The 12181-nt window shown below is 33.8% G+C and overlaps 1 protein-coding gene across 2 annotated transcripts in view; it reads right to left on the bottom strand.

Moving 5' to 3' along the window:
• LOC136026947 (GATOR2 complex protein WDR24-like) overlaps positions 1–12181 on the bottom strand; it is a 149325-nt gene that overhangs the window by 64230 nt on the left and 72914 nt on the right. For both annotated transcript variants that reach the window (XM_065703805.1, XM_065703806.1), the window contains exon 8: positions 8816–9011. In XM_065703805.1, coding sequence (XP_065559877.1) covers positions 8816–9011 — 196 coding nt within the window. The remainder of the gene's footprint in view (positions 1–8815; positions 9012–12181) is intronic.

The raw sequence follows: 12181 nt of genomic DNA, 5'->3' as shown, positions 1-12181 counted from the left end.
TTTTTGGGTTCACCCCCCCCCCCCCAGCCCTCAAGACAAGAGTTGTTCCCTTGGGGCATATAAGGTTTTTATAGAAAGCGTTGTCGTAGAAACTTCAAAAGGGCTCATTCAATGGGAAAATGAGAGGACTAGTGCCCTTTATATTAGTCAAAAGTGATCGGATGCAAATGCTGCCCCCCCCCCCATGGCCATCATTTCCCAAAACACTTCCCAAAGTGAAAATTTCGAGATAGTCATTTTGTTCAACGTAGTTGAAAGGTCCGGTAATTATGTCTTTAAGGATGATAAATCCCCTCCCCAGCCCTATGGGCAAGGGTTGTATGTTCTGCCCTGGAGGCATATAAGGAATTTATACAAAGCGTGGCCATACAAAATTCAGAGGGGGCTCACTGGATTGGTAATCAGAAGCTCTAGTGCCCTTTTTAACAGTCAAAGTTATCGGAGTGCAGCTAACCTCCTCACCTCCCCCATACACACACAAACACGTCGTATTGTCCCAAAATGCATCTACATAGAAATTTTGAGATAACCACTTTATTCAAAATAGTCTAAATATCACATAATATCGCTTTTGGGGCTGAATCAAACCCCTTGAGTCTGGGAGCAAGAGTTGTAAGTTATGCCCGGGGGCATTTAAGGCTTTTATGGAAGGGATGGTTGTATAAACTTTAGAGGGGGCTCTTTTGGTTGAAAATTGGAAGCTCTAGTTCCCTTTTAAGATTAAAGTGATGGAGGGTAGTTATACCACCCCTCCTCAACCCCCACTACCCCTATTCACCAAACGAATCTGATTAAAATTGTGAGAAAGTGATTCTGCTCAAAATAGTGCAAAGAATATATAACAATGACTCTAGGGTTGACACAACCCTTCAGCGTCCTGGGGATAGGGTTGTAAGTCATGCACTAGGGGCATATACGGTTTTATGGAATAGGTGGTCGCATAAACCTCATATGGCACTCATTTGATTTCAAATTGGAATTTATAGTGTACTTTTTAAGAGTCGAAGAAATTTGAGAGCAACCAGCCCTCCCCCCGCTCATCATTTATCCAAAGACATCAAAATAAAATTTGGAGATAGCAAATTTGTTCAGAGTAATTGAAGGGTTCAGAAAAAAATGTTTTTGAAGAGCACACCCGCACCCCCCCAGCCCTCAGGGCAAGGGTAATAGGTTATACCCCAGAGGCATATAAGGTTTGCATAGAAAGGGTGGTCGTATATCTTTCAGAGTGGACTCATTGGATTGGTAATCTGAATTTCTAGTGCTCTTTTTAAGAGTCAAAGTGATCACAGGGCAGTTCCCCCCCCCCTCAACACGTCATGTTTTCCTGAAACACATCTAATAAAATAATTGAGAGTCATTTTATTCAAAATAGTCCAAGGATGATATAGCAAGGCTTTTGTGGTTGATACAAACCACCGAAGGCTGGAGGCAAGGGTTGTAAGTTATATCACGGAGCATTTAAGGTTTTTCTTGAAAGGATGGTTGTTTAACTATAGAAGAACCTCATTTGGTCGAAAATTGGAAATTCTAGTTTCTTTTTAAGTGTCAAAGTGTCAAAAAAGGTTATCAGGCCCCCGATAACCCTTCTTTTCACCAAAAGCATCTGATTAAAATTATGAGATAGTAATTTTGTCCAAAATAGTCCAGAGACCATATAACAATGCCTTTAGGGTTGGCACAATCCCCAGAAACCTAGGGATAGGGTTCTAAGTGATACCATGAGGGCATATAAGGTTTTTATGGAAACGGCGGTCGTATAAACTTCAGTTGGGGCTCATGTAATTTTAAATTGGAAGTTATAGTGCCTTATTTCAGAGTCAAAGTGATTTAAGATCAGCCAGCATCCTCCCCCTCCGCGCTCATCATTTCATGTAAAACAATCTCCCAAGCGTAAAACTACCACAAATCTCGATTAATAAATAAATGACACTCAATCCGAGCAGAAATCAAACAGTTCGTGGTAACGAGCTGTAGTAAGGAGCGACCCGGCTCAATAGTAACCGAAACTCTAGAAAACGGAATTTTTATAACGATAGTTACATAAAAAGAACTGCATTTTAATGCTGATTTTAAATATATAAGATTCATTAAGTTTAGACTTACCCATCAAAAGTTACGAGCCTGAAAAAATTTGCCTTATTTTAGAAAATAGGGAAACATCCCTTAAAAGTCATGGAATCTTACCGAAAATCAAACCATCAGATTCAGTGTATCAGAGAACCCTACAGTAGAAGGTTCAAGCTCTTATCTACAAAAATGTGAAATTTTGCATTTTTTGCCACAAGACATCACGGATGCGTGTTTGTTTGTTTTTCTGTGTTTTTTTCTCCCAGGGTGATTATATCGACCCAGTGGTTCCACAATGTCGTGTCAGGGCTCATTCTAACGGAAATTAAAAGTTCTAGTTCCCTTTTTAAGTGACCAAAAAATGGAGGGCACCTAGGCCCCCTCCCACGGTCATTTTTTCCCAAAGTCACTGGATCAAAATTCTGAGAAAGTCATTTTATTCAGCATAGTCGAAAAACCTAATAACTTTGTCTTTGGGGACGACTTACTCCCCCACAGTCCCCGTGGGAGGGGCTGCAAGTTACAAACTTTGACCAGTGTTTACAAATAGTAATGGTTATTGGGAAGTGTACAGACGCTTTCAAAGGGATATTTTTGGTTGGGGGATGGGTTGAGGGGAGGGGGTTATACGGGGGGAACTTTCTATGGAGGAATTTGTCATGGGAGAAGAGAATTTCCATGAAGGGGGCGAAGTTTTTTTTAGCATTTTTTAAAGAGCAATGAAAAAATAAATATGAAAAAGTTTCTTTAACTAAAAGTAAGGAGCAGCATTAAAACCTGAAACGAACAGAAATTATTACTTATATGATGGGGTTCACCTCGTCCTAATACTTCACTCTTTACGCTAAAGTAATTTCATTGATTTCAACTAGATATTCTACGGCCTTTGTGATTCAGGGGTCATTCTTAACGAATTGGGACAAAATTAAAGCTTTGGTGTAAAAAGCGAGGTATTGACGAGGGGCGAAAATTAAAAGTTCTAGTTGCCTTTTTAAGTAACCAAAAACTTGTAGGGTAACTAAGCCTACACTCCCGCTCCTTTTTTTCTCAAAATCGCCCGATCAAAACTATGAGAAAGCCATTTAGCCAAAAAAATGAATTAATCTGCAAGTTTCCTTTTAATTATTCATATGCAGAGAGCCAAAGTCAAAACATGCACTAATTCTAAAACATTCAGAAATTAAATAAAAAACAAGTTTTTTTTAACTGAAAGTAAGGGGAGCGACATTAAAACTTAAAACGAACAAAAATAACTCTGTATAGGAAAGGGGCAGTTCCCTCCTCAGCGCTCCCCTCTTTACGCTGAAGTTTTTTACTGTTTTAAAAAGTAGAGTTGTGAGAAAGAGTCAAAGTTTAGCGCAAAGAGCGGGGCGTTGAGGAAGGAACTGCCCCTTTCATATACGGATTAATTTCTGTTTGTTTTAAGTTTTAATGTCGCTCCTTACTTTCAGTTAAAATAACTTGCTTTTTTTATTAAATTAAAATAAATAGCAGAGTCAAGCTCAAACGAGCAAAGATTAACATGATTACTGCTGATAGCCCAATTCCTATTCAAGACCAGAACATAATTTGCGCTTTACTGAAAAAAAAATATAATAAAAAAAACAACCGTGGATTATCAGTTTAATTGACATATACTGATATTTATTCCTTAAATTCTTGCTTTTTTGGGGGGGGGAGTAAGAAATGTGAAAACATTTAAAACGTATTTTATTTTCAGTAAAGCAAAAATTATGTTCTGGTCTTGAGAAGGCAAGGGAGTTATCAACACTACTCATGTTAACATTTGCTCGTTTTGAGCTTGACTTGGCTATTTATTGTAATTTCGGTTCGTTTTGAGTTTGATGTATTTATTGATACTGATTTGTGGTAGTTTTACGCTTGGAAGATAGTTTAACTACATTTCTTATCATTCCTGGCTTAATGGAGCTCTTTACTTTCCTTTGAAAAAGCTGTATTCTTTGAAGAAGCGTTTTAAATTAATATCTGTTCATTTTTTATTCATATAGTCTCTTTTATAGAAACAATAATATTTTATATCTTTTCAGTTTTTTCTATAGGAATCCATAGTATGGGTTGCTATTTGTATGTTAGAGAAACTTTTTCAACAATTTTTAATCCCCCCCCCCCAAAAAGAAGTATTTTTTTACTTAATTATATAGCTTCTGAAGTTGACCTGAAAAATAAAACTTAGTTCCATTCCAAAAGATTCTATCTATGGTCTTTGATAACCTGGATTCACTCACATTCTTTTCAACTTAAGACCCCCAGTGGTTCTCGATATATTGTCGAGGGGTCCTATTGCCAACCATAAACACAATGCCTTTTCATTTATTTTAAAGCAACATTTAGTTTTAAAGCATAATGGGCCAATCGCATAGTTGTGGGGGGGGGTTGACATACCTGACTACACAGGAATCACACGGAATTCTGATTAATATATTATTTTCCTGCGCTTGGTCTCGGGCGTTTTCGGGCTGAAAAACCTCCTCCTAGTTAATTTATCTACTATGAGTTGCCTCCCCGTAGTAGCATAATATTTGTAGGCATGAATATATAATGAATCGGAGGTAATAGGCTAGGGACTGTTTGTGCAGGATTTCGACTTTTGTTGATAGAAGAACATCACTAGGTGCTGAAAACCATGTTGTGACCATGATGGGCCCAGGATTGCACAAAGCCTTCATTCATACTGGAAGTCCCAGGAACTTCTTGCTGTTCGCTTCTAAGCCAGCTTAAGCGCTTCGGTGTAGACTTGAGATGATATGTTGATCCCCGACCTGGTATCTGTGATCATTGCTTTTTCTGAGGCCAAAATAATTTGAGTGACTTAAGGAACATGAAAATTGGAACTTGAAATGTTACGACGTTAAAAATGACTATCGTATCGACATTTTGACTGACGAATTAAGACGATTTGAACTGGACTTATTAGGAGCTCCAGAAACTCATATCCCAGGTGTAGGTAGCATGAAATTAGATTATATAGAATTAACAATAGAATAGTAATTGCCCATTTTATGACTAAAAAGTTCAGAGTATCAGTTATAGTAGTATAGGCCTCTGGAAAGCGAATAGCCTTTAAGAGTGCTTTACGCAAGATGAAATTGTAAAATGACATTTTAACAGTTTTTATTCAGTTACCCTTTCACCGTTACTAAGAAAGGGTCATCACATTTTAGTTTTTGTGTTTTGTTTTAAGGTTTGGTTTTTTATATTTTTATCAGTTCTATTCTGCACTGAGAACGGTCAAGCGGAGGTCATAACCAAAATATTTGCATAATTTTTCAACTTTTTCACTAGCTATTTATTGTCCTCGTTTTCTTCCTTTCTTCGCTATGTTACGTTTTATCATGATTAGCTAGTGTGGTCTCAGAAATTATTTATATCCAAGGGAATTACTTTGGAACTTTCAGGGCATGTTGTTTGGGATGATTAAGTAAATCAAAAGAAACTATGTGAAACCAGGCTGTTCAAAAAAGTATCTGAAATACCTAAAGAATGTCTAAGAGTCTTTGGTTGAAACTTTCAGGACATATTGAAAGGGATATTGTACTGAATCAAAAGACATCATGTGCATCCGCATGGTCAAAAGGATGTATCTGTAATATTTCAAGAACGGCTAAGGATATTAATCTAAGACTTTCAGGGCATACTGAAACGGATGTTGAACTAAATTAAAAGACAATATTTAGACTAAACGTTGTCAAAAGGGTTACGCCCAGGGAAATTAGGTTGGAAATCTTAGGGAAATTCAGAGAGATGATTAACATTTGTCTTTACTTAGTGTTTTAAAATGATGGTAGTCAGGAGGGCTTCAACCCTACAGAAGCCCAAAAATTATGCAGATTTTCAATGAGCTTGTTCAGGAAATATTCCACGTGACCATTCATCTAAAGCTCTACATTACAATTATTATCAAAAATTAACATTTTAATTTATAAAAAGAAAATCCGAAATTTTCTTTTGCAAATATTCTAGTTATTAACCAATAAGCTATGTCAATTGCAAATAAACAGAAATTAATTGAAAGATCTTATTTCCGCAAATGATATTTTTCAAGGAAAAGTAAAGAGCTACATTAAACCTAAGACGAGCAGAAATAAAGCCAGATAGTACTTCAAGTGTTAAACGAACATGAATCACAATCAACAAATAAGTTCGACGAAAAACGAATGGAAATTACAATTAATAGTCAATTATAAACTTGAAAGAAACAGGAACTGTCACAAAAAAGGGTGGGGCGAACGCCCCCTATGCATTGTAAAGACCAAAATATCACTTGCACTTTACTGACAACAAAATATATTGTCGACACTTTCTTTTTTACAGCGTTATCAAAATATTTTAAAAAAAATATTAAATAACATATATAAAAAATCATACTTATATTAAATACCAATATATATTAAACTGTCAATCTGCATTTCATTAGATCTGTTGATTAATCTTGGTTAACATGATGATTATCTTGCTTTTTGTACTGATGTTATGATAGAAATAGAAATTCGAAATTAAAGCACAAGTTTTGCGCTGAACTGAAAAAATGGTTTATTATTTAGTTAGTCATATTTTAATACTCAACCATGGTAATTTGAATAATAAATTATGCATTTCAAATTATAATTGTATTTATTGAAAGCTAACAAATCGTTGAATCAAATTTCAAAATATCATTTAACTTATCAAATCTGTCTATCAAAAGATGTGTTCACAGACCCAAGATATCGATCTTCGTCTAACAAAATGTTTGAAATTGATGTAATACTTTATAATTTGAGTCATTTTCCACCCGTTAATAAATGTTTTCTTAAAGGCCAATTGAGAGACTTTGTGGAAAGTATATTGACATGTCGAAAGCTTTTATTTTGAAATTTCATAGTAACTTCATTGAATAATATCGTCCAATTATTAGCAATTAAATAAAAAAAAAAACTATTTTTTTTAGCTGAAAGTAAGGAGCGACATTAAAACTTAAAGCGAACAGAAATTACTCCGTATATAAAATGGGTTGTCCCCTCCGCAATCCCTCGCTCTTTACGCTAAAGCTTTTAATTGTTTTAAAAAATAGAATTGTGGCAAAGAGTCAAACTTTAGCGTAAAGAGCGAGGGATTGCGGAGGGGACAACCCATTTCATATACGGAGCAATTTCTGTTCGTTTTAAGTTTTAATGTCACTCCTTACTTTCAGCTAAAAAAAATTAGTTTTTTTTTATTTAATTTCTGAACGTTTTTGAATTAATGGATGTTTGGTTTTGGCTCTCCGAACATAAATTATTAAAATGAAATTTGTATATTCATTCTTTTTTTGGCTAAATGGCTTTCTCTTAGTTTCGATCAGACGATTTAGAGAAATAAGGGGTGGAGAAGGGGGTCTAGTTGCCCTCCAATTTTTCGGTTACTTAAAAATGCAACTAAAACTTTTAATTTTTAACGAATGTTTTTATTACTAAAAAATATACGTAACTTAAGAATTAACTTACGTAACAAACTTTCATAATCTTATATTTTTATTATGTATACGAGGAAATTTGTACTCTCGTTAATACCTCGCTCTTTACACTAAATCGTAAGTTTTGTCCCAATTCTTTAAGAATGACCCCTGAATCAGAAAGGCCGTAAAATAAATAGTTGAAATTACTAAAAATGCTTTAGCATAAAGAGCGAGGTATTTATCTCCTCCTAAATACCTCGCTCTTTATGCTAAAGTATTTTTAGAACCCTTCATATGCGTAATAATCTCTGTTCGTTTTAAGTTTCAAGGCTACTCACTCCTTTCATTTGAAAAAAACGTTTTCATGTTTATTTTTCATTGTTTTCTTATAGTAATGCTAGAAAATCCTGCGCCCATTTCATTGAATTTTTCTTCCCCCATGACAGATTCCTCCAAGGAAAGATCCTCCAAAATAGTCCCCTCCCCTCAGCCCCACCCCCAAACAAAATAAATCCCCCTGAAAACGTCTGTACACTTCCCAATAACCATTACTATATGTAAACACTGGTCAAAGTTTGTAACTTGCAGCCCCTCCCCCAGGGATTGTGGGGGAGTAAGTCATTCCCAAAGACATAGTTATTATGGTTTTCGACTATGCTAAACAAAATGGCTATCTCAAAATTTTGATTTGTTGACTTTGGGAAAAAAATGAGCGTGGGAGGGGGCCTAGATGCCCTCCAATTTTTTTGGTCACTTAAAAAGAGCACTAGAACTTTTCATTTCCGTTAGAATGAGCCCTCTTGCGACATTCTAGGACCACTTGGTCGACACGATGACCCCTGGGAAAAATAAAAAAAACAAAAAACAAACAAACAAATAAACACGCACCCCTGATTTGTCTTCTGGCAAAAAATACAAAATTCCACATTTTGTAGATAGGAGCTTGAAACTTCTACTGTAGGGTTCTCTGATACGCTGAATTTGATGGTTTCATTTTCGTCAGGATTCTGCGACTTTTAGGGGGTGTTTCCCCCTATTTTCTTAAATAAGGCAAATTTTCTCAGGCTCGTAACTTTTGATCGGTAAGATTAAACTTGATGAAACTTATATATTTAAAATCAGCATTAAAATGCGGTTCTTTTGATGTAGCTATTGATATCAAAATTCATTTTTTTAGAGTTTTGGTTACTATTGAGCCGGGTCGCTCCTTACTACAGTTCGTTACCACGAACTGTTTGATAACGGTAATCATTGGACTTGGAGAATTATTCTGTAGCCAAAAATTTGAGGAATATGTCCAAAATTTCTAACCTGATATTGGCCAAGGGTTCTGGCCAAAGACGCGTTTTCTTCACATATTTCTAATAGAGGTTTTCCGTCTAGTATATAGTTCTTCGCTAATTTAACAAATACTTCAGAAGATAGACTCTTTGGAGTATATTGATTCAGTACACTGACATTAGAGTTGACAAAATCATCACTCGGTCGTCTTGATTTTTTGACAACACTGCAAAAACAAAAACATAAATTGAAGATTCGTCCTTAAAAATCCCAAGAAGAGCAAGCAATACAATATAAGCAAGCAAAAATATAACCTATTTTGAAAATTTAAGAAAAATTAATTTGGATTTTAAACCAAATTAACCAGATCAGGGGAATAAGAAATCGTCATTCGGTTTTCTTGACCTTCTGACAATACAGCCAAAAGAAAAATTCCTATTATTTAAGATTTATCTAAGAAACCAAAGAGGAAATAAATATATTATAAGTAAACTGAATTAAACATAAAAAAAATCAGATTCAAGAAATAAAAGCAAGATAAAAAAAAACAACCGAGTCTAAGATCTGCAACCAAGGTAGAACTCGTTATAATGGTTTACACCACATTTCCTACGGAAGCACCAGCGATTCTTGTTAGGTAAGTACTTCGCATTGAAAATCCCTATCCAACAGGTACAATTCCTTTTTTTCCTGACCCCAAATGCTATCCACCGGGTGCAATACTTATTTTCCGGACCCCAAATCCTATGGAGCAGGTTCAATTCCTTTTTAGCGACCGTAGCCATGGGTTTATACGGCAAACTCCTATAGACTAGTCGTCACGACAGTAAGTAAACTGTTTCTACAACAAGGGATGGGGTATTCCTGAGAGGCGAATTCTAGATGCTATCTGACCTTCAACCTAGTTTTTGGCCCCTATCTCTCCTCGCTAGAAGTAATTTTTACCTGAGAGACATACCCCCCCCCCCACAACTGCGAACATATGTCTTCCTGAGAGGCATGATTATAACCCCATGCAACGATTTCTAACAGATTACTTTACTCCCACAAGAGTGAATATATAATTTTGTACCATTATTATAGAACAAATTTGTTTAATTGTTTGAGAATACAATAAATTTGGCGTATTGCCAACCATAAACACAATGCCTTTTGATTTATTTTAAAGCAACATTTAGTTTTACAGCATAATGGGCTAATTGCATAAATATGAAGATTCGACATAGCAAATATCTCTAAGAACATAGTTGCTGGACCGTGCTACTATTCTGAACAAAACGGCTGTCCCAAATTTTCAACTGAATGCGTTTGGAAAACGAATGAGTTTGAGAGAACGGCTGCTTATACCCAATCTCTTTTTACTTTTAAAGAGGGCACCAAAACCTTTAATTTTGAATCGAATTCGCTCCTTTAAAAGTTCGCTCCTATGATATTGCTTATGTCCCTTTGAAACCCTGCATGCATTAAGTTTTTTCGTTTAATTGAAAATCCTAAACGTCCCCTATAAGTTTCATCTTAATACCCTAAGCGTCATTAGTTACAGTAACTGTAGTGGCAGTATTAAAAGTATATATATATATATATATATATCTTCTATATATATAAAAATAAGTTGTCTGTCTGTGGATGTGTGGATGGATGTGTGGATGGATGTGTCAGGTGACGTCACCTGAAAAAACTGGATTAGGTGACGTCAAAACTGAAAAAACTAAAAAAAGGCAAAAACTACAAAAAAAACTAAAAACTAATAAAAAAAATAAAAAAGCTAAAAAACTAAAAAAACTATAAAGGTAAAAACCAATAAAAAACTAAAAAAAAAAACTGAAAAAACTAAAAAAAGGCAAAAACTACAAAAAAAAACTAAAAACTAATAAAAAAGTAAAAAAGCTAAAAAACTAAAAAAACTAAAAAAACTAAAAAAAGGTAAAAAACTAAAAAAAATAAAAAATAAAAAAAAACTAAAAAAAAGGAAAAAACTGAAAAATAAGCTAAAATAAAGGTAAAAACCAATAAAAAACTAAAAAAAAAAAGGAAAAAACTAATAAATGACGACACTCAAAGAGAAAGCGACCAGGACAAAAAACTAAAAAAAAAGGCAAAAACTACAAAAAAACTAAAAACTAATAAAAAAAATAAAAAAGCTAAAAAACTAAAAAAACTAAAAAAAGGTAAAAAACTAAAAAAACTAAAAACTAAAAAAAAACTAATATATATAAAAATAAGTTGTCTGTCTGTGGATGTGTGGATGGATGTGTGGATGGATGTGTCAGGTGACGTCACCTGAAAAAACTGGATTAGGTGACGTCAAAACTGAAAAAACTAAAAAAAGGCAAAAACTACAAAAAAAACTAAAAACTAATAAAAAAAATAAAAAAGCTAAAAAACTAAAAAAACTATAAAGGTAAAAACCAATAAAAAACTAAAAAAAAAACTGAAAAAACTAAAAAAAGGCAAAAACTACAAAAAAAAACTAAAAACTAATAAAAAAAGTAAAAAAGCTAAAAAACTAAAAAAACTAAAAAAACTAAAAAAAGGTAAAAAACTAAAAAAAATAAAAAATAAAAAAAAACTAAAAAAAAGGAAAAAACTGAAAAATAAGCTAAAATAAAGGTAAAAACCAATAAAAAACTAAAAAAAAAAAGGAAAAAACTAATAAATGACGACACTCAAAGAGAAAGCGACCAGGACAAAAAACTAAAAAAAAAGGCAAAAACTACAAAAAAACTAAAAACTAATAAAAAAAATAAAAAAGCTAAAAAACTAAAAAAACTAAAAAAAGGTAAAAAACTAAAAAAACTAAAAACTAAAAAAAAACTAAAAAAGGTAAAAACTAAAAGAACTAAAAAAGAAAAAAATAAATGACGACACTCAAAGAGAAAGCGACCAGGACAAAAGGAATGTTCGATTAGCAATCAACAAAGCACCGGGACACAGGGAGTATAAATGACGACCAGGACACAAGTAAAAAAAAAAATTAACAAAACTAAAAAGAAGGTAAAAACTACAAAAAAACTAAAAAGAAAAAAAAACTAAAAACTAATAAAAAAACTAAAAAATCTAAAAATCTAAATAAACTAAAAAAGAAAAAAAAAGGAAAAAAATAAAGGAGAAAAACAAAACTAAAAAACGAATGTATATACAGACCGGTACACCGGGATACAAATGACGACCGGGACACAGGGAATATAAATAACGACCGGGACACAGGGACACAACTACAACGGGGACACCGGGGGAAACAGGGGGATATAAATGACGACCGGGACAAAAAAACTAAAAAGAAATAAAAACTAAAAACTAATAAAAAAAACTAAAAAATCTAAAAATCTAAATAAGCTAAAAAAGAAAAAAAAAGGAAAAAAATAAAGGAGAAAAACAAAACTAAAAAACGAATGT

The sequence above is a fragment of the Artemia franciscana genome, chromosome 5, assembly GCF_032884065.1.
Source record: "Artemia franciscana chromosome 5, ASM3288406v1, whole genome shotgun sequence".
Taxonomy (NCBI): Eukaryota; Metazoa; Arthropoda; class Branchiopoda; order Anostraca; family Artemiidae; genus Artemia; species Artemia franciscana.
Note: the sequence above shows the minus strand (reverse complement) of the source record. Positions and strands in the feature narration are given on the sequence as shown.